The sequence below is a fragment of the Cryptotermes secundus genome, unplaced genomic scaffold, assembly GCF_002891405.2.
Source record: "Cryptotermes secundus unplaced genomic scaffold, Csec_1.0 scaffold2845, whole genome shotgun sequence".
NCBI classification, from domain to species: Eukaryota; Metazoa; Arthropoda; class Insecta; order Blattodea; family Kalotermitidae; genus Cryptotermes; species Cryptotermes secundus.
In genome coordinates this window covers 156,892-179,590 of record NW_019736449.1, presented here as the reverse complement: position 1 = coordinate 179,590, position 22,699 = coordinate 156,892, and the positions used below count along the sequence as shown (strand labels likewise).

Here is a 22,699-nt window from a genome sequence, read left to right as displayed (position 1 = left end):
ATAGAATCCAGACAGGCTTTGGGGCCTACTAAGTCTCCTGTCCTGTAAGCACTGGAGGCTCTTTCCCCTGGGATACAGATGCATGATGGTGCTGACTGCTCACTTCCATCTAGTGCCAAACTTTAACAATACATGCAACTATATCTCCATTCCCCCTCATTTGTTAATGGTTGTGGTGCTTCATTATGCACAGGACTTCCACTTTTTTATTGAACTAATACTGCCTTCAGTAATAGAATTTTAGACCTGAGGTCAAAATTATTTCATCAAACATGCAAAATCTGGGGAAAAAAGTATATTCAGGACCACTGAAAGCTTATTTTATTTATAATTATATTAAAATTAGAACATAATTCATCATCACCACCAATACCCTAGTATTACACAGCTTGGTCTTTTAAAATGGAGAAAACTGTACAAGTCTTTCTTCGGTTTTAGACAAATATATATGTGTATATGTACACAGACACACACACACACACACACATGTTGTAATATATTATTTGTATATATATATATACAGAATGGCAGAGCAGACAGTGCTGCCTAACATGTTGACCTCTTAAAATAATATAAAAAAATCCACAACTCATTCACACAACCTTGTCTTCTGTCTCATATTCAGGAATGTGTTTATCACAATACAAGTATGTGCATGTAAAAAGTGGAAAGTAATTTTAAACACCATATATAACAGCAAATAGGGGAAAACATTGTAAAACAGAGAAAGATTATAAATAAAATCAGGCCGCACGTTGCTTGGAACATGCTCGGTCTCGAGACTAGCATGGGATGGTCACCACAGTCATTCCTGCCACTCATGTGAGAAGTACAGAACAAAACAAGGCCACTCTCTTGGCTAATAGTATTTGTTCTCCTGCAATAAATTATTAATCTCTGTCATTGTGTTTCAAAGCACTTAAAAATTTGAGCAACAAAGTATTTCATATCCCCAAAAGTTATGGCATATATATGTATATATATTTTATACACAAGCTAATGACATGTTGAGTTAGTGTTCAATGAGGTAAACATCACAATGTCAGTTCTGAAGTGTACAAAAGAGGAATGAAGTTGGAATGACGTGACCTGGAAGCCATGTGTGTTGAATGTACAAATTATTTACAGATATTATATTACTGCAGGGCATTGTGCCTATGTACAAAGTGAGTGATTAATACTCTGGAAAAATGTGACATGCTAAGTCTATCCCACAACGTCCCATTGCACTCATCATGATAATGATTTAAAGCTTATTTGATGTGGTGTCCCTCAAGAGTGCACTGCACCAGCTTGCCACATGGTGTTGGGCATCTGCTATGAGAGGAACTCTCACTCCAACTCAGTAACGGAGGGTTTTCGCGTCCAGTACTTGAATTCATCTCACCACTGAGTCTGCATATCCTCCTGGGGACAGCCTGCAATGGCACTGTCACATCTTGGCTCTGTCCATGCACTGGAATGTCAAGCAGAGTCTCCCTGGTCTCTGCAGCCATCATTATGACCGGTGAGAACAGGACTCTGGATACAGAGGAGTAGGAGCCCTCCTTAGCTGAGACATAGCTACTGTCCTCGCTTGTTAAACTGTCCGGGGGAGTTGGGTTCGTGGGTGTATCAGCTCCGCCAGATGATGACGAGCCACCTCCTCCCACTGTCCTTGATCCCTGTACAGGAGTGTAATTGTACCGTTTCAAGCTTGACCGAAGCCTTGTTCCTCCACCAACTTCCAGTGTACCAGGTCTTGTGTCAACCACATTGGATGCATTTGAATCATGAGAGTTTTGTCTAGAAAAGAAAGGTGGTGGTGAAGGACTGTACTCATAGTCCATGCCGCGACGCTGTTGGGAGGCATAATAATGGTGTGTTGGTGTGCTGTACTGTGAGTACTCCCCCTCATCCTCCAGCCTGAAGCTTGGATTCACATTGGAACTAATGTTATTTGATAAGAAAGCATTAGATACATTTGATGGGGTTCTGCGATCTTCATAGGGAGTATGATTAGCAGCACTACCACTGGAACATAGACGTGAAGGTATCCGAGGGGTTATACTGTTGCGCTAGGCGTTCACTAGATCGCATCGTACGCATCGGAGCTATAATAGGAAAATGTGAGTGCGTTCACTTGCCCGCATCGCCAAGCCGACGCATCAGCCCGTGCCAGTCTCAGCAGTGTTCGCGTGCATTCATTATCGCAGTATGGGTGTACTTGTTCAGTTCACGATGGACAGCGAGACAGAAGTTGCGGTAGTTACTTGCATCCTAATAGAAGATGAGAAAAAAATAAAAGAAACAGAAAGGAGAAGAAAGTGTTATTGGGTTCACAATATCAACAGGAAAAGATTAGTATTCAGAGAGTTCAGCTCACTCTTTTCGGATCTGCTGGAGGATGACGCAAAATTCTTCCAGTACTTTCGAATGAGTCACGAATAATTTGATTATCTATTACATCTACTTGCACTGAGTTTAACGAAGAAAAACACTCGTTTTAGATATGTAATATAACCAAAGGAAAGACTTTCTCTCTGTCTGAGGCAAGATACTTCTATAAAATAATAATATACTAAAGTAATTATTTTATTATTTCACACAAGTGGCTACAAAGCGGTATAAATCTAATTACTAATTGAAAACGTGTCAAATTATGGATACAAACACGTTGATTATGTATTTATATAACAACACTTTTATTATCAGTTTATTTTCATCTAATTTCATTCCCGACGATCATGATACGATTACTGACTCGGCCATGCCTGCTCAGTGTAGTATCCATAGTAATCTGTGGGTATAGTTGTCCCATCAAATGCAGGTTGTAAACAATATTCATCATTTAATGAGTTTGAATTTATTGGAGTTGACTGAGTAGGAGCAGCCAATTCATTCGCAATTCTCATTTCAACTGAATTAACCAACTGAAATATTTTGCTTTTTAATTCCACTTGATCTTTAGTAGGAAATGATTTAACAGTGCCCACCATATTCAAGAAAAAATTAGTCAGTCTGTCATCTTCACGATTGGGAATGCCAGTTGTCTTTGGCATCTAGATATTCTTTCAGAATGGCAGCGGCAGAAGGCTCTTCAGATGATGTGCATTTCTTACTGCGTTTTGATCGAGATGTGTAGGATGAATGAGCTGAAGAGTGTACGGACAAATTAGAGTCATTTGCTGTTACACTATCTTCTCCGTCGTCTTCAGTGTTTCTGTCATTGCCGTCATCATTGCCATCATCAACACCTCCTGGAGAAGGAAAGTTCGATTGTTGAATGGCATCGTCCAAAAGCTATGGGGCCAAAAAAGAAAGTTCCTTCTCATATTTAGGCGGTTTCGTCTTTGACGCTGCCTGGCCACTTCTGGTTTTTCTCAAGTTTAAGGCTTTACGGTGATTATCACGCAACCGTGTCCAACGTTATCGACACTGCTTATCTGAAAGATAAACAATACAATATCCAGTAACATGTGTGTTACATTAGGTATGTACATATTTTGTTTATTTTACTGTTTACTGTGCCCTTCTTCCCCACGATTTAGTCTCGCGAGAACTTTCATACGATGTCTTTCGAATTAACGTGAGGGTTACAACCTTTTACCTAACACCATCGATATACTCTTAAATTGAATTCATATATCACACAACTATCAGACGAAGCATCAACAATTTCGCATGTAAGTGTTTTCATGCTGCCTTACGAAGTATACATATTCCTCATTTCAGATATCTTGCCACTGGAAACTCGTTTCGTTCTCTCTCATTCAGCTTCCGCTTGGGAGAACGAACGGTACGAGAAATCATATATTCAACATGTGATGCTATATGGAGACGGCTGCAACCCCTCTTCATGCCACAACCTGACGAAGATATGTGGGTCAAAATAGAAGATGATTTTTGTAAAAAGTGGAATTTTCCTAACTTACTCGGAGCCATTGGCGGGAAACACATGTTAATTCAAGCTCCTCCACATAGTGGATCACAGTACTTTTGTTACAAGAAAGTGTTTAGTATAGCATTGTCAGCTCTGGTAGATGCCAGCTACAAATTTATTTTCATAGATGTAGGAGCCTATGGCACAAATTCAGACAGCAGTATTTTTAAGCGCTCTGCCTTGGGAACCGGTCTAGAGAACAATACTTTAAACATCCCTACAGAGAAACAACTGCCTGGAAGTAATACTACGCTACCACATGTAATAGTTGGGGATGAAGCCTTTCCCTTACGAACATATTTAATGACGCCATTCTCTAGAGATCAAGCTCGTGGAAATGAAGAACGAAAGGTTTTCAATTATAGGTTAAGCCAGGTGAGAAATGTTTCTGAAAACTCTTTCGGTATTTTGGTTAGGAAATTCAGAATTTTTGAGCATAGGTTAAGCCTGTCTCATGAGCATGCCAACTGCGTAATCCTTGCAGCCTGCATACTACATAATTATTTGAGACATGATAATTGTTACTGGTCCGAAAATGATTTACAAGTTGCTGTTTCTGATATGCAAGGGCTAAGGAACTTGGAACGATGTGGTGGACCACCACCTCAGGCTGCATTACATGTAAGAGATGCATTTACAAACTACTTCAACTCTGAAGCAGGACCTGTAGAATGGCAAGCTGCAAGAATTCAAGTTGGCAAAAGGAATATTCAGAATTAATTTGTTGAATGCTCCGTTCATGATAGCTTTACTATTTAGTTTTTTAGTTACTGTTTAGTTAGTGTTTTGCTACAAATATAGGCCTAGTAATTATGTCAAACATTAAACAATGTTTAACAACGCTCAAATAAAAACTATACGTTATATTAAACTGACCTGTTCTCTTCATGATTCCTGCTATTTCCTCCCAAATGTTGTCCCTTCGCTGCTGGTTGCCATAGTCTGGATGTTTCAGATTGTATATTTCTTCATAATTCTGCACTAGTGAAATCAAAGTGGCGTCATCCATGCTTGCTTGCAGATAATAACTGACTGCTGCGCCCTGTATAGTGTTTCAAGAGCTGTCGCACGATGGGCAGATACGAGAGACCTCGTCCACTGCAACGGGGTTACCGGGTGACTTATGCTCTCGCATCGCACACATCGGATTCTATGCCCTCTCAACCATGGCAATCGGATTTGCCGTAGTACGATGCGTGCGATACGATGACGTGAATGATAGCGCACTTGATTTCGTTACTTACATGTAACTTAGCATCCGATCCGATCTGGTGAACGCCTACCTTTGGTAGAACTGCTCACACTGCTTACACTCGGATTATCATAAGCACCTGTGTGGGGGTGGTGGTGTAGCTGGTAGCCTTCAAACTCAGGGTACAGTCGATCAGCATAGTGCAGTACGGCAGTGTTTCCCACAGCACTGTACATACTACCCGTGAAACATGAATCAGTCCTGTAAAATTCGGGACGTGCCGAATAGTGATTGCCACTGGCATAATGAACAACACTGGCACTGCCACCTTCTGCATAGTCCGCTGCCGAGATATACAGACCAGGACCTCGGTGGTCCAGGAGACCCCCTCCAGATGGTGCAGGTGGGGGTGGCGGATAAGTTGCCTGTGAAGACATAAATTAAGTTGCATAATCAGTTCAGTGAAACTGGAAGAGAAACTACTTCTGCCTGGCTTCCAAATTTTCCTACATCCTCTGTGTAACTATACTCTTACCACCAGTGCATTTCATTGGGAAGCATGCATTTTCTTCAGAATGAAATTCTCAAACCCAAAGCTGTCCACGATCCTAGTTTTTAAAACAACTATGTTTCTGGAAGCCGACTCTATCTCCATCATGAGTTCTACCTGCATCAGTGGTTCTTCAGTGATGTGCTGTGAGGCTTTGTAAGAAGAATGATTATAAAATATAATATGCACTTCCATAGTGCATATGAGCAAAGCAAAGCATATGCACTTTCATAAACTTTTTAAATTGATATTTGTAACACAACATTATCTTTCTGTTTTATGATAATTCTATATATTTATACAATAAATTACATTATTTAAAAAATAAGTGTGATTTTACTACAACTTCTAGTTTTCTATTCTAATTTTAGTGGGACACAAAAAAGAAAATGAATATACCAAGCAAGTGTCCTGCAAGCACAAGAAGGTTGAAAACCACTGACCAAGAGACCCAACACAGTATGTTTCTGTATGACTTTTACTTTTGATAATATGCCACGCAGTATGTTCAAGGTTTACCAGTGTTTTCAGCAAACATTTCAGTTGCCATCTTCTGGAGGGAGGGGATACTGGATGTGTGTCCAGCTTTCATAAAGAGCCTGATATAAACATCATGTTAGTTCTAATCCCCTACATCAACAGCTGTTTACAGTGACATTCAAGGTACAGTCCTGAAACTGACTCTTTTAAAAAGCATGCAACTTTTATGGAATTTAACATCCCATTTCATTAAAAGAATTATGTTTATTTTGGCTTGACAATGAAGTAGGTAAGAAGTGTAATGCTAAGGATTCATCTAGCATGATTCTCTAAATGTCTGTCACAGCGGACAAATTACAGTAAAACTGTGTTGGACAGTGTCCATACTGTGACATATAACTGATGTACAAGATGTTTCTGGAGTTGACTCTGCTTCCACCTTCATGAGACTGAATGCAATTATACTGACAGATGTTTTCACTGCTTTTAATTTTGAGTTTAGTATACAAAGGATTCTGGGTACATCCCCATCAGTTAACATTAATCTGAGGAAATAAAAACAAAATATATTTGTCAGTATAATAAGAAACAATCTGCTGATAGTGACGGTCTGCTTAAAACATTTTTGGGGGTGTGTCATACCTTGAGCAAGTAACCTTGTTGAAGAAGAGACCCATGTGTCCAACAAGATCTTTAGTATGGCAGTTTTGTTTTCCAGCATATGTTGATAATAAAATCTAGTAGCTTTATAAAGATAAGGTAATGATCTAAGTCACTATTTGATGATGAAGAGCCCTCAAGGATATTTTAGACTCAGTTCTAATACAGCCAACTCTGAGGATTATCATGAATCCGTTATTTACACACACATCAAGCAAACAGTCCTTCAGTATAAGCTAACGGTTTCTGCCCACCTCACTGCCCTCATTGCTGGTACTGGATGACTTGCGCCGGGGAGAAAGAGTGGGCGTTCCTCCCTGTGCCACTGCATAATGCTGAGGAGAGTCTGTGAATCGCAGCGGCTTGGTGCCACCTTCAGGATCTGGCCCCAGATTGTTCAGCAAGGGCCTCAGGTGCCTGGCAGGGCCATGGTACGTATTGTGAGGGTAGCCTGATGAACTTGAAAATTCATAGTCCATACCCAGGTACAGAGCTCCAAGCCCTGAACTGCGATTTGAGCTTCCACCAAACCACCACCACCTCTCCTCCTGTTCTTCTTCTGACCTGAACAAAATATCACCTGAACATGTATTTCATTCCAGAATATTTAAGGATTTCAAGACACTATATCTGCACTTGTCATTCTTAACTGTCAACACATCAAAGAACAAGCTGAATAAATTAAAAACAATATTTAAAACTAGTTTAAAGTAATTTTTGGTAGTAAAATTTCCTTTACACAAGATGAAATGGTTAACTGACACAAGCTCAAGTTTTATAATTAAATAGTGAATTTCCCCTGTGTCAAGTCTTCTGCAGTTTAGTGGAATTTCCTCCACATAAATGGTTACACTGCTGTGACTTGGTCTTCTGGGTTTAGGTAGTGGGATTTGTTATACACCAGACACAATGGTTATACAAACATGACTCAGTTACGCTGGTTTCTCAGATAAACACTGGGAACTAAGCATTTATACCACCAATAAAATATTGTCATGTGTTAGAGACTATGCAGGTTGGAGAAAACTGCATAATGAGGAGCTTCATAACTTGTACTCTTCTCCAAGTATAATTAGAATGATGAAGTCAAGGAGGATGAGGTGGACAGGTCATGTAGAACGAATGGGGGAGACGAGGAATGTGTATAGGATATTGGTGGCAAAGCCAGAAGGAAAGAGACCACAGGGAAGACCAAGGTGTAGGTGGGTGGACAATATTAGAATGGATCTTAGAGAGACAGGGTGGGATTTCGTGAAGCAGTTTCAGGTGCCCTGAAAAGCGATTGTAGATTATCCAGAAGAGTAGCACCATCATCCTCACAATTAGTTTCCCCCAGTCCTCTAAATGCAAGGCCACTGATGACGCTAGTCTTCAGGGCATCTACAAACTGTCCCACAGTTGGGTTACTGTTCGAACCACAGTCCAAATGAATAGCTCCAAATGTGTTCTCCAGGGGGTCCTGATTCAGGTACTCAAAACCCGCCTCTTTCAGTGTCCTCCACACATGCTGGGCAGCAGTGATGTCAATCAGCCACCCATTCTGTGAAGGAGGAGGATGAAGAAAGGCGGGTTTACCATCCTTGAGGAAGATCCAACTCTTTATCGCCATACTTGCCTTTTTTCAGACCTCTATATGGGGACTGTTGTCACTGAGCGGGCAACGCAGTGTTTTCCCTTCGCCAACACTTGTTTGCTGCACAGAAATTTATCATACAGCATTCTAGCAGAATCAGTAGTACAGGATAATCCAACTCTTCCTGCCCATACCATAGCCCTGTAAGAGTATTACATATCGTCTCAAAACCTTGAAATAATTCATCAGGAAACATTACAAACATGGTGTAGGTGCTACATTACATCATGACTAAAACAGACATTCATTCATTTATTTATTTTCCATTAATCCTTACATGGCTGGAAGAAGAGTGGATATAGTAATAGTCTAAGACAACAGAATGATATAAATAAAAATTATTTACATTTAACCTGTAACAATTACACATATTATCAAAGACAAATCACAGTGGGTAAATCATTAACACAGTTTTAAAATATATATGTGAAAGAATGCAGCACACTAATGACACAAGACTACAACAATGAAACATAAAAGTATACTACTAGGCATTCAGCATATAACAGACCAAGATCATTAATTAATATTGGAGTTAAATTATTCCTCCAATGAGTAAAATAGACTTACCCTTTGGTACCTATCTTTCACATAGGATTTTATCAATGCATTGGCCTTACCAACTATTCCATAAAATTCTACTTTAGACAGAGAGATAGACAGACAGATAATGACACAGTCAAAGGTTTTCTTCAAATCACAGAAAATTTCGAACATTATTGGTATTGATGTTGTCTAGCTATTGTTCGAAAATAATTATTAAGAGAATCTGTAATAACATCATGATTATCAGTTAACTTCCCATCAATGTTTAAAAACTGTATATCTGCATTATTAATTTTTCTACCTGTGTCTGATTTTATAATGTCCAAGTGGTTTTCATTTTGTTACTAGAATTAGAAATTGATTTGATTATAATGAAGATTTTTAGCTCCTTTAATAACACTGGCCAAAATATTACAGTATGTTTTATAATAATATTTCAGATCTGGCTCATACCGTGCTGAATCCCTGGGAAAATAGAAGAATTTAATTCCAGTGTGGTCACTGGAAGACATGTACCCTGGTGCAAAACACTTTTTCTTTCTTCCCATTTATACTGCAAGAAACAATACAAAAATTATAACAGAATCACAGTACACTCTCACTTTCGTAAGATTCTACGGTCCTTCTTTAGGCTACACCGAAATATGTTTAAAATACAAAAATACGATTTGAAGTATCGGAGAAACACTGACTTCGTGTTTGTTTCTAATTTCACTGGGCGTAATCCATATACATAAGTAACAAACAGATGTAAATTCATGCGTAAATGTGGACTCTCGTTTCATAACATCAAATCAAAGTCCCTACTTACTAATTAATCTAATTAATTGCACGACATACCTCAAAGGCGTACACATATCTTCAGAAACTACGCACTTTTACTGTGCCAACGCCCGAAACCTTCAACGGAAATTTATGATCTTCTGCTTGGCTCACACTTACGCGATTCGATTGAATGCGATAGGTGTATAATGATCGATTCCAGTCGTTCCCAGACTACCTAGTTCATTTTATTGAACATAGATGGCTCTTATGCATGTTTCCCTCTCCCTTATGGGAGTTTCGCGGTGCTGATCACTAAGTTACCCTACTTCGCTCTGGTAACTGTAAACAGTTGGTATAAGGGATAGTTAAGGATTTAGTATTCACAATATTTGCCACGTATAGTAACATACAAGAAATTAGTTAGGATTTGTTATTTTTTCGAAGTTGGTTTGTGAATAGTACTACAATGACTCGGCATGCAAGAAATTGTACAGCGGGTGCAGTGTACACGTATCATGAAAAGAAAAAAGATGCTCAAGCATCTGGATATGGCACGAATTCGCAGCGAGTTGGAAAGGATTCAGTTAAAGATTTTGACTGTTGTTCTCTCACTTTGCAGCCTTGTGTAAATCCAGTTGTCACGTAAGTTCGTAACAGTAATGATGATAAAGGATCACAAAATGTATTGAACCCTTTCTGTTACCCAGTTTAGTAAACCTAAAATAACCAGAAACTAACCTTAATAGAGACAATTTCTTTTTGTAAGTATATTTAGAAAAATTAAAACATTTTGATTATGATCTTTCAAAGATTCAATATGTATAACGTTGAGTATGCAGTGGTTTTGATTTTGAACATATTCCTCTTTATACCGCTTATGTGAAAATCTTTCTACTGTGCTATCATTTTACCTTCAGCTGAATTGTGGCTACCATGGCTCCTTTAACTTTCCTGAATTTTTCCTTAGGGAGCTTCACTTGTAGTAAGATTCAAGTGGAAATTGGTGGCTTTGATGAATCCATAGTCTCATTTTAGTAAGAAACAGTGTTCCAAGGTCAAATGTTACATTTCAAATTTATTTTGCATTCTGCAAATCCATAATAGGAAAGCCTATTTGGGTACAACATAAGTCATACATCTTACAATAAATGTGAAATTAATTATCAATTCCAAGTCTTGTTTTATGTACAAAAAAGAGAATTCAAAGATTGTGACATTAATGACCAACATATAAATCAGTTGAATAATTACACTGAATACTCAACTACTAGTAGCAGAATAAGTAAGTATTTGAAAAATGTCCTAATATTCTGTACAACAACTAAGAAGTTGAAAAGTAATCCACAATAAACATATAAAAATTAATTGTAAACACAAAGGAGTTGCAAATTTATGAGTTCATGAAGAATAATTATTTCAGTATGATTAATTGTAGTTAAAATACTAAGTATAGTGAATGTTAGAACACACAGTATTAAAAATATATTAAAAAATTCAATATCTTTAATTACGGAATTTGACAGTGTCTCACAAACAGAAATATAGTGAAACAAATAATAATACAACAACGTTGGTTATTTATTAAAAATTTGTTCTGTTGACGGTTGTATAATAATGCTAAGGTAAAAGCTGTTCCTTCATGTCAGATACCATTTCCTGTGTTCATCTGCCAACTTTGACTCTGCTTGCTACTTGCCTGGCTTACTCTCGTTGATTCTGAATTGGAGGCAGTGCGTTCCTCTGAAACATCAGGAATTTATTTCAGGCTACATAGCATTATATTCCAGAAAACCAATCTCTTCATAGTCACTGCCATGAGAACCTCAGATGTTAAATATGAAACATTTTATATTAATATCCCTGGTATAGTTGCAGGCACCTGTTGCGGGAGTAACATAACTGTGTCATAATTTCATGCAAGTAGGAGGGACATAAGCAGTTACCTTATTTGTAAGTTTAACATGTATATGTATACATATGTAGTAAAGTTCTTTTGAAATGTTGCCTTGTTTGTTATAGGTCTGATGGTTACCTGTTTGATAAAGAAGTAATTTTGGAATATATTATAACAAAAAAGAATGAATACTGTCGAAAATTGAAGGAATACGAAAAACAAAAACGGAAGGAAGAGGTAATAATTTGTTACAAATGCTACACTTTCATGTGCCTTTCTTTTTCTGTGCCATATGTTGAAAATATTTGGATGCAGGAAAAAGGATATAGTGATGGAAGTGGGTGAGGGAATTACATAATGAGGAGCTGCATATTTTATGTTGCTCTCATAATGTAGGAGGATTGGATGGGTAGGACATGTAGCATAAATAGCATCGGGGAAAGACATACAGAATTTTGTTGAAAAAGTTCAAGAGAAGAAACCACTTAGGGGATGTAGTTCTGGATGAGGGGACAATATTAAATTGGTTCTTAGAGAAACAGAATGTATGAGTGTGGACTGGATGTGACTAGCTCAGGATAGCATCCTGTGACTGGCTTCTGTGAACATGGTATGGATCTTTGGGTTCCATGAGAATTCATCATTATCCTGTGTAACTATAAAATCTTAAACCCTTGAAGTTCCATCCTTAATTTTGTCAGCTCCAGATAAAGGGGGAATTAGGATAGCTCAGTCTGTATAGTAGTGGGCTACAGGCTGGACAGCCCAGGTTTGATTCCTGGCAGTGCAAGATTTTTCTCTTCTCCACAGAGTCCAGACTGGCTCTGGGGCCCAACCACCCTCCCATCCAATGGGAACCAGGGGCCCCTTCCCTGCGGGTAAAGCTGCAGGGGTGTGAAGCTGACCACTCCCCTCCATCTAATGTCAAGGTCAAGAATGGTGGAGCTATGCCTTCACTCCTCCATATATCTTCATGGCATAGTCTGGAACTAATTAAGCACAAGGACTACTGTACTTTACCTTTACCAGGTAAAAGGACTGAAAAGTTCATGAATAAATAATACTGTCACGTGTTGGGTGTTGGTAACGCGACAAATAACTTAATGCTGTTTTGGATCAAGCGAATTTATTCCACTCACTCTTACATTTACACAATTACTGCCATCTGCAATATCACACTTACTTCCCCTGCTGGAGTCACTGCCATTCACTCGTTACAACTCGACTCATAACTCAATAGTCACTACTCTAGTAACTCACTCTCTAGTAACTCTGGTTACGCTGACAAATACTCCTCGTAATGTAGCTTCCGCACTGATAACACAAAACAGTTACGTGATAGCTACCACTAATGCGTGACATCATGTTTACCGATTGCCAAGCAACACACTCTGCACGGAGTCTCCTGTTGCCATGTAGTAACCGCAGTGTCCCCTGTTACGTCACTGTGGGAAGTGCTGTTACGTCACCACAGGGGGGGGGTGTCCTGCATAGCGCAGATACGTCACGATACATATAAAAGTCACCCTAATAACATCCTAATAATTTCCTCCACGTGTTTCTTGATTATGAAGTTTATGTTAAATGCTAACAGATGTCATGTGCTGTGAGAACAGTTCTTGTAAAGGTAAAAAAATTTGATATTTGGAACTTGTAGGGTTAAAGATAGGTCATGAACTGTGGAACTAGTGAGATGGTTATATACTGGATCACGTTTTCTTTCAGTTCTGCTCAACTTATGATCAATTTGTAGCCAGCGACTTTGGTCATGGTATTCATCTTTCATTGTACTGTGTTGAGTTTTTGTTCCCTGTATTACTACTGGTCGCCATATTAAAGAAATGCATTTTTTTAGGCAGAATTGGCAGAACTGGCAGCAGCAGAAGAACGGTCAAAATTGAACAGCTTTTTGAAGACAGAGAAGAACATTGTCAGTGCTCCAGTCAAAGCTTTCAAATCAGGTATTTATATGTATTTTTAATTTTTATTATGTCCATTTGAGGTTTGAACATATTTGGATCTAAAAAGGATGAAGTAAGCAAGCAATTTAGGATAGTACATAATGAAGAATTTTGTGTGTGTGCATCCATGTATGTGTGCGCGCATGCACCACCAGGGCTGTGATTGACAGTATTTGTAGTTTGGATGGAGGAAATAAGGAATGCGTAGAGAAGTATTGTGGGGAACCCTCTGACAGTGTTATTTGAATGAAAGGGACAAATCACTTGATCCAGTTTGCTGACTCACAATTTTAATCCCATGGACAAAATATCTTTAGGTTATCATATTAGCACTATTCCTTTGTAACTTCTTTGTTAAAATATTCATGATGTGTATGTATTAACAGTCCTCAAGTGCATACAATCCCATTTGCCACTTCTACACTACCTGTTTCGGCTGTGTGCTGCCATCTTCAGTTGTATCGATCCGTCAACCATTTCACTGCTTTCCTTTATATGTCCATTTACAAATAATATTAAATTTTTGTATATGTCCTTATATAATAATAAAGTTTATGTATTTAAAACTTATTAAAACCTATTATCTCATATGTCATATTTTAAATTGGTGTGTATTATTAATCATCCACATGGGGGTCATTCTTGTTGTGTTTCTAATGTTGTGTGTATATTATGTCTCATGATGTGTTCTACTCTTGTGGCTGCGTGCCTTGTATCGTTGGATGTTCTTTGATAAGATTTTTTTCCATTTTTTGAAGTTAAATTAACATATTTTATCCTACTGGCCATGCAATAGCATAGTTGGCTGAGGCACTATGCTACAAGCTGGAAGGTCGCGGGTTCGAGTCCTAATGAGGTGGATTTTTTTCTAAATTTATTCTAATCCTTCTATTTGCACTATGGCCCTGGGGTCGACTCAGCCTCGAACAGAAATGAGTACCAGGAACCTTCCTGGGGGGTAAAGTGTGGCTGGCATGTACAGCTGACAACCTCACCGCTGTCTGCGAGCTGATTGTCAAGACAATGTGGGACCCTCTATGTCTCACAACCCTATGGGCCTCTATGGCCTATTACAGGGATTACCTTTACCTTTTTATCCTTATCATTTGAGTATCTGATGTTATGAAGTTATCTTTAGAGAATGTGCCTGGTCTGTAATATACTTAACACTTTCATGGTTAAATTATTTATTCTCAGTAGATTTGAGCATAGTTGCATGCACTTAGTATACTGTGTGAAACTTTAACTGGGAAACATGTTACCCACTGATTGTGGCTGGTAAAGAAACTTTAGAGGGTGGGGTTCATATGTTGGGATAAAATTTACTGACCATAGAAAGCTAACCTTTGTTGATTTGATATTTGAATAAAGTATTTCATTCTTCATGATTGTCATATTGTTTGTGACAGACCCGTTAAATATTGAGAAGCCATCTGTGTCTAACATGACAGAGGGTCGAGATAAACATCTACCCAGCTTCTGGATACCGTCCAAAACTCCTGAAGCCAAGGACAAGACTCTGAAGAAACCTGTGAGTTGACAGTATGAGACCTTTTTTAGTGAGCCTTTGACTCAGGTACCTTAATCAGGAAGACAGAAAGAATATTTCTTCAGTTATATTATGCCATTGTACAGTCTAGTACTGGTGAAGGTCGCTGAGTTTTGGCTGTGTAGTAAACATGGTTGAATCCTATTCCTTGTACAAACTTAACCTCTCAAAGGCGTACTGCTCATGCACATGCAAGAGAGATTTATAGCAAACAGTTTAATTTGGTGGTACAAGTGAATATAAAAACAGTTAGTTTTATTTGCCAACTATAGGAAGTAAATTTCTAGGCAAACTTATGTGCAGCCACATAAAAGAGGTAGTGAAAAGTCAAAAGTTTGCTGGTGCAGCAGTAAAAATGTTTCATGCCATCATATGACTAATGGCAGATGTGTTGCCAGTCCCTCACAATTCATTGTGGAGTTACGTAATGTCAATATGGAAACAGTAGAATTGTTTGATGGTATGTTGTCCCACAGTGTAAAGATTCTTGAAGTAGTGGGGAGTATTCTGAGGAGGCCACTTTATGCTAGATAAATCTGCTATTTTGCCTTAGAATCATAAACCAGGAAAAACTGTACAACATACCTAACCAGTCCTCCTTGAAGTGTTGCCGATTTTTCTTTCCCAAGAAGGAACCTTTGTATCTCTACCTATATGAATTATGTTGCCATGTTGTAGTGCGCATATATTACAGGTTAATACAATTCAAGGAAGAAAAGTTACAAAACAAAATTAACTCTCTTTGGCAGAGCCAAGGAACAGCTCTTATAACTAGATGTGTGATATGGTTATTTGCCCTATATTTTATTTAATTTCGTTACTAGCAAATGATACAAGTAAAACACTCTTATAATATTAGAGCAGATGAATTGTGATTGATCTTCATACTGCATAAGTTTCAAGGGAGTGTACTTTGTGTATTATATTTCAGGAAAGGCTCTTCACACCCCCATGCCTTTAGGATATGTCACCCATATTTGGTATGACTGCAGCCTTGTTATACCGTTATGTTCTCTTCCATTTAGGACAGGAATGTATACTGCCCTGTAAGTGGGAAGCCTCTGAAAGCCAAAGATCTGATTGATATAAAGTTTACACCTGTGAAAGATCCTGATGATAAGAAGGCTTTAATTGTGAAACAGAATCGTTACATGTGTGCTGTGACCCATGACATCCTCAGCAACTCAGTCCCATGTGCAGTTATCAAAACTACGTAAGTACCATTTTTTTTTAATTGTTTCATTTTGGTCCGTTACAATATCAATCACAAAGTTAATAGAAAGTCCGTCGAGTGTAACAATTTTTGTAGGTCACTTTTTATTATTATTTCTGCCTTACATGTTTCGGTTTGACACAACCATCATCAGAGGCACTTGCTATAATTATGGAAACACTGTGGCTGTTTTTGATGTTCACAATTATGTTTGTCGTGTGGACGTTGCTACATGTTGAAACATATAAGGCAGAAATAATAATAAAAAGTGACCTACAAAAATTGTTACACTCGATGGACTTTCTATTAACTTTACGTAAGTACCAGTTTATCCAAAATTTTCCAGTTATTTCTTTTGGCTTTTAGTTGAAAATTTTTCGAGTTCACCCTCACAAACTTACCTGTGAGGGTCTGTCCATCATATAGGATATATCTGATTACAAGAGAGGCTGAAAGTTGAGATTACAGTATGATAATACTAGCAAGCATAAAAGGATCAGTTCCTGTTTGCTGTAAATTTAATAGTAAACTACAAGAAAACTTTTGCTCAGCAGAACAAGGCAAGTAATAACCACTCGCAAGTCTCTCAGTGCTGCAGTTCTGCACAATGCTGTATCAGTAAATCTAATAGGAATTGATGGTTGATGTTTACCAGTAAATATATAGTTATACTGTCATTGCCCCCAATTTCAGTACTGACATAGAGCCTTCTGCATTATTTTTCTGACTACTGTTGTCCTCTCTCTCTCATACTGGCGAGATTTCACTGTGATGTGATGGGAGTGTAGGTTAAGATATTTTCCTGAGCACTTCTTGCCATATTTGTTATATAGTATTGAAAAGAAGCGACTGTGCTGTTGGGAATCAGATATTCATTCGAGCAGGGGCAAGAGGTTTTTACTTCTCCATAGCATCCAGACTGGCTCTGGGGTTCACTCATCCTCCTGTACAGTATTACTGGGGCTATTTCCCTGGGGTAAAGCAGTAGGGGCATGAATGTGACCATTCACCTCTATTCAGTATCAAGTTTAAGAATGGTGGAATTATACTTCCGCTCCTCAATGCAGCTCCATGGCATAATGTCTAAGTAATTAAGCAGAGGAGTAACTGTATCCTTATCACATATTTGCATAGTAGAACTGAGCAGTAATCATGGAAATCTTAATTTTTGTATTCTTAGGGTCGGGTAGGACTGCATCCCTTGGCTTGCATAGGCTTGTGCTAGTAGTGGTAATTGGCCCATTGTTTCAGCCCAGGATGATAGATGAGAGTAATGGAGTGTTTGGAATGATGAGAATTTGCAGGGGAAATCAAATTACTGAGAGAAAATATGATCCAGGCTGCTGCATTGAGAAGCTGAGCTTTAGCATGGCCATGAAGAACCTCAGCATGGATTGTTGGTATCTAGGCTGGTGGAAACCCATGATTCTCAGATATGAAGTATGAGTTCAGCTGGTAGTCGAACCAACAAACCTACAGCTTAAGCATATTACAAATAAAACTTTCCCAGATTGTAGCAAATGCTGAAGTGTTCCCTGTTATGCATGCGTTCCTGGCACTCGGTTCTTCTTAGGATATTGAGTTAACATGAAACTTCAAACTCTGGTCTCCTATACAAGACACATGAGGAATTTCCAATGAAAGTGTTCAAACCTACCACCAGTTTTATCTAGTTTGTCTAGATGGGCATTGGGCACTTTGATTTTCTGTCTCTCTGCCCCCCCCCATCTCTTTTGTGGAGGGGTTTCCAGTAATGCCTCCAGAATTTTCTCCGATGTTTTTTGCAGAACCATTTTTCACATAGGTATCTTACACATGGCATTTCAAGACAGGAACTAAATAAATGAATACCTGCCTATTTCGATGTCAAGTACCATGCCAAGAGTTACACGTAGTGGGCCTGAGATAAAGAATTGGCCAGTATGGAATTCAGAAGCTTGGTTCGTGCTGGCTATTCAGCAGTTTTCCAGAGTGAGAGCTGTTTAAATTAATGCTAGGCTTGATAATCTCCCGACAACAACAATAAAGAGAATTTCCATATCACTTTGATAACAGAGCATATTGGACATACCATTGAGAAAAGTAGACGGTGATGGGTGGAAGCCATTACATTTTGTGATCAGGCAAATAGTCTTATAATTAAAGAATGCATTATTGTGAAAGAGTCAGGGTAGTGCAGTCAGTATAGTGACTTGCTATGGGCTGGGTGTAGTTCAGTTCTTGGTAAGGGCAAGATTTTTCTCTCCATGTCATCCAAACTGGTTCTGAGGCCTACACAGCCTCCTATCCGATGGGCACTGGGGGCTCTTTCCCCCAGGGCAGTGTGGCTGGGCCCTGAAGCTACCTTAAGGTAGTGCTGAGGTCAAGAATACATGTATATACATCTGCTCTCCCAAATGTCTTCATGGCATAGTGCTTAGTTAAGCACAGGGACACCTTTACCATTTTTTACCTTTATTCTTATGAAAGAAAATAGAAATCTTCATTCCAAATAAGTAAAGTATGCCTTGTTTCACAGCGGAAGAAATGTGTAACTATATTACAGTCTACTGTGAGAAGACAGGAACTGAAAATTTGGCTTTGGAAGAGTAGTACCATTGGCAGTAGAAGTCCATAAGACAACATAATCTTTATGTTAGTTGTGCATTCACTGTTAAGGTTTTTATACATACTGTTTCAGGGGAGATGTAGTCACAATGGAATGTGTTGAGAAGATAATCAAGAAGGACTGGTGCCATCCACTTACAGGAGAGAAACTGAAAGAACAGGATGTAATTCCTCTGCAGAGGGTAACAACAGTAGCATTATCATATGATGACTTTTTTAATGTTGATGAGTATGATATACAGACCATTTGTTATGGGAAGCAAAAGCACTACTTAATAATGTGGGCCACATTGTTATGCATTCAGTAGAGCACCTTAATATCTCATATATATTGACACAGAAATGTCTGTTTAATTTGTGTACATCATGTATTTAAAAATCTTACACCTGCTGGAGTGACTGCCTCTGTGGTCTAGTGGCCAGAGTCCCTGGCTACAGATCCAGAGGTCCGGGTTTGATTCCCAGCATTACAAGACTTTCCGAGAAGTAGTGGGTCTGGAGCAGCGTCCACTTAGCCTCGTGAGTATAATTGAGGAGCTATTTCAAGGAAATAATGGCTCCGGTCTAGAAAACCAAAATTAATGGCGGTGGGGGGATTAGTTGTGCTGACCACATGACACCCTCTGTCTCCTAAAGGTGGCACTAACTTCGCTGACAAGTGGCAGTCATTCAGTTGATATAGTTTGCTTGCGGACTGAAACCACAGAGTTTGTTTTTTTGCAGGCATTCTCCTGACCAGCACAAATTACAGTTCAGAGCATATTAATAATGACTTTGCTATATTCGTTAGCAGAAGTTTGTAATTTTAAAATACTGTATAAGTAGACCAGTATATACATCCATCTGTCCGTACTCAGTCACTTTATGTTACTGGAATTGATGGTCTTTAATTTTATGCAGCCTGATACCCATTTTAATAACATCCCATGTCTTTTGTTAAAGTAGAGGCCATCAGGATTGATGGTGTTGACAGCAGCTTAGATAAAATTTGTAGTGTTGTGATCCTCCGTTTTGTAAGCTTGTGACTACATGTTAAGTCAGGGGATCTTAAGGACCATGTTATGTGTGCTCCCTGACCCATACTCTTGGAAATGTTAAGTTGAAGTAACCTTGCACAGTGATGACAGTGAAAAGAATTACTGGAGATTATGTCAATGATAAGTATGTTTTAGTGAAAAGTGACTATGGACTTTATTAAAAACAAAGGACAAAAAAGTTTGTTTATAAGAAACTGTTGAGGACACTTTATTTTTAGGCATGTGAATTTAGTAATGTGTATTTTTGTTTAAATGTGGTCATTACAGAAATACACTGGGGCTTCATAATCATTAAGTATAATAAAATAAACAAGACAGAACTGATGAAAGACACTGACATTCTTGCCCATTTGATAGTTTGCTGTTTGTAGGCATGTTCTGAAAAGAACTTACTAGTTTCATCAAGTTTTCCAACTGTCTGCAAGGTAACAACACCCAAATGACAGTGCTACTTGAAATAAAACTTGCCTTTGGTATGGTGGACAAATACAAATTTTGTTTGGCCATTTTGATTTGGGTTTACTGGTTAATTTTAATAGCGCAACTTAATGTATATTTATATATATTATTGAGTCCAGTTAAATTGGTGTGTGATTGATTATATGCATACTCGTATTACCATGTGTAACTTTGATTTACATGAATTAATTTGTAAGGACCACTGTACATTAGGCCCTAAATTAAGATTTACTTACAGCTGAGTCCTTTGATAGATTTTGATTACTGTGGTCTGGTGGTCAGCGTTCCTGCCTACAGATCGAGAGGTCCAGGTTCGATTCCTGGCACTACCAGTTTTTTTCTGAGAAGTAGTGGGTCTGGAACAGGTCCACGCAGCCTCATGATGATAAATGAGGAGCTATTTCAAGGAAATAGCAGCTCCAGTCTAGAAAACCGAGAATAACGGCTATGAGGATTTGTTGCGCTGACCATGCGACACACTCTGTCCTCAAAAGTTGCCANAGTACAGCTAGAAACCGCTCGCCAGAACCACAGGAACTTTGCTGCAAGACAGGCATATGTAACGATGACTTGGCACAGATAAAGTCGTGTCTTATTTATACTCTGTTCTACTGACAACAGGCCAGCGAAAAATCTAACAATCTACAGCAAAACCATCAATTATTATGGGCGTTATAACATAGGTGTGCAGCTGAACGAAACATACACGTCGAACCCCCCCAGACGATTTAAATCCCTGACGAAACATGCACGACGAACCACGGCAACGGGTTAATTCATTTTAAGAGTTTTGTTATGTAAATGTCTAAATACATTTTTATGTATCTCTCATTAAGTATCAGTTTGATAGAAATATTCTAAAGTAAAAAGCTGTAGGTGCCGGTCACACTAGCCGAGCGGTCTAAGGCATGCGCTGTCTTCGCTCGCTCGGAAGCCGGGATCGTGGGTCCGAATCCCACTCAGGGCATGGATGTTTGTGAGCGTTTTTCTGTGTTTGTCTACAGGTAGACACTTTGTGACGAGCTGATCGCTTGCCCAAGGAGTCCTACTGTATGTGTAAGATCTAGAAAAACCGAAGTGAACGGAGTTCATGGAGGTAGGCCTAGGCCCACTGGGGCTCTAGTGCCAAGGGGAAAAAAAAAAGCTGTAGGTACCCCTAGAATACCTCTTACGTCTTATGCCTGTATTTGCACAAAGTTCACTGCTATTATTATAATGCACTATTATAATGATTGTGCTATTAAGCACTGTTCAAGGTCCTATATTTCTATGACTTTCTCCACCAGTTGATGAAGTCTTGAGTGGGATCCATTGGGCCATTTGGAATCCTTCAGAAATCACTCCTGTTGAGGGTTATAGTCATAAATAAAAATCCAAAGTGTGTATTGTTGATATGAGCTTCCATTTGTTACAAGATGATGGCATAAATATGGACAGGCATCATGTGTAAATGAAACATTTCTGTACTGGTGGTCTGATATGTCTGTTTTTCCTTTCTTGTTTCTGTATGATAGATAAACTAGGTTCTTGTGTTTTCATATGCCTACTATCAATTCTTGTGTACAATAGGGTTCTGTTATTATAATCAAATTATTATGCAATTATGAACTCAATTTTGAAATGTAGATGGCTTGAAATCTGTTACAGGGAGGAACAGGATATTCTTCAACCAACTTGAACCTGGAAGGGAAGCATGAACGCCCTGTATTGCAAGCTTGAAGCAATAATGTGGGTATTTGAAAGTGTGTTGTATATAATTGATTTTGTATCATAGTTCAGATTTTTGTATTATTTCAATTTTATTACTGAAAAATATAATTTGATTTACTTGCCATGTTCAGGTGTAACAAAAGTTTTGTTATGGAATAAATTATGGAGTATACTTTAACAGAAATGACTACCAGGAATTAATTAAATAATTTTCCTGGGGAGTAAAGCGCGGCCAGCGCGTAGGGCTGACAGCCTTACCACCATCTTTGAGCCGATTGTCTAGATAATGTGGGACCCTCAACATCTCAGAAATGGGCCTTCACGGCTTGGTACAGGGAAAGCTTTACTTTTTACTTTTTTACTTTATAAGTAAAGGAAGTTACAGATGTTTTATTTTTAACTGTAGCAGTTCATATGTTGGTGTTATTTTTAATTTCATTACTGAAACTATTAATTTTTGGTGTGTACTAATGTGAAACTTTTGTACAGGAGAGTATGGAGTTCACTTGCAAGTAAAATGT

General features: G+C 38.5%; 3 protein-coding genes across 3 annotated transcripts; 2 read left to right on the top strand and 1 right to left on the bottom strand.

Moving 5' to 3' along the window:
* Positions 1-303: 303 nt before the first annotated feature.
* Positions 304-5,159, bottom strand: LOC111870002. Its single transcript, XM_023861923.2, has 2 exons — positions 4,799-5,159; positions 304-3,425 (listed from the first exon to the last, which is right to left on the bottom strand). Exon 2 carries the CDS (start codon positions 1,827-1,829, stop codon positions 1,254-1,256), a length of 576 nt encoding a protein of 191 aa, XP_023717691.1. The 5' UTR covers positions 1,830-3,425; positions 4,799-5,159; the 3' UTR covers positions 304-1,253.
* LOC111870003 (protein ALP1-like) lies at positions 3,622-4,788 on the top strand. Its single transcript, XM_023861925.2, has one exon. It carries the CDS (start codon positions 3,839-3,841, stop codon positions 4,640-4,642), a length of 804 nt encoding a protein of 267 aa, XP_023717693.1. The 5' UTR covers positions 3,622-3,838; the 3' UTR covers positions 4,643-4,788.
* Positions 5,160-10,039: 4,880 nt separating the features above from the next.
* On the top strand, positions 10,040-22,423 carry LOC111870006 (nitric oxide synthase-interacting protein homolog). The gene is made up of 7 exons (XM_023861930.2): positions 10,040-10,390; positions 11,768-11,879; positions 13,498-13,603; positions 15,013-15,134; positions 16,178-16,365; positions 19,046-19,154; positions 22,116-22,423. Exons 1-7 carry the CDS (start codon positions 10,215-10,217, stop codon positions 22,185-22,187), a joined length of 885 nt encoding a protein of 294 aa, XP_023717698.1. The 5' UTR covers positions 10,040-10,214; the 3' UTR covers positions 22,188-22,423.
* Positions 22,424-22,699: the final 276 nt, after the last annotated feature.

Excerpts from the sequence above, each read along its gene's own strand:
- LOC111870003 (XM_023861925.2), top strand. The coding sequence starts at position 3,839 with ATGCCACAACCTGACGAAGATATGTGGGTCAAAATAGAAGATGATTTT.
- LOC111870002 (XM_023861923.2), bottom strand. The coding sequence starts at position 1,829 with ATGGACTATGAGTACAGTCCTTCACCACCACCTTTCTTTTCTAGACAA.
- LOC111870006 (XM_023861930.2), top strand. The coding sequence starts at position 10,215 with ATGACTCGGCATGCAAGAAATTGTACAGCGGGTGCAGTGTACACGTAT. Across the intron at positions 13,604-15,012 it reads AGTCAAAGCTTTCAAATCAG|ACCCGTTAAATATTGAGAAG; the intron begins GTATTTATATGT and ends TGTTTGTGACAG. Across the intron at positions 19,155-22,115 it reads ATGTAATTCCTCTGCAGAGG|GGAGGAACAGGATATTCTTC; the intron begins GTAACAACAGTA and ends AATCTGTTACAG.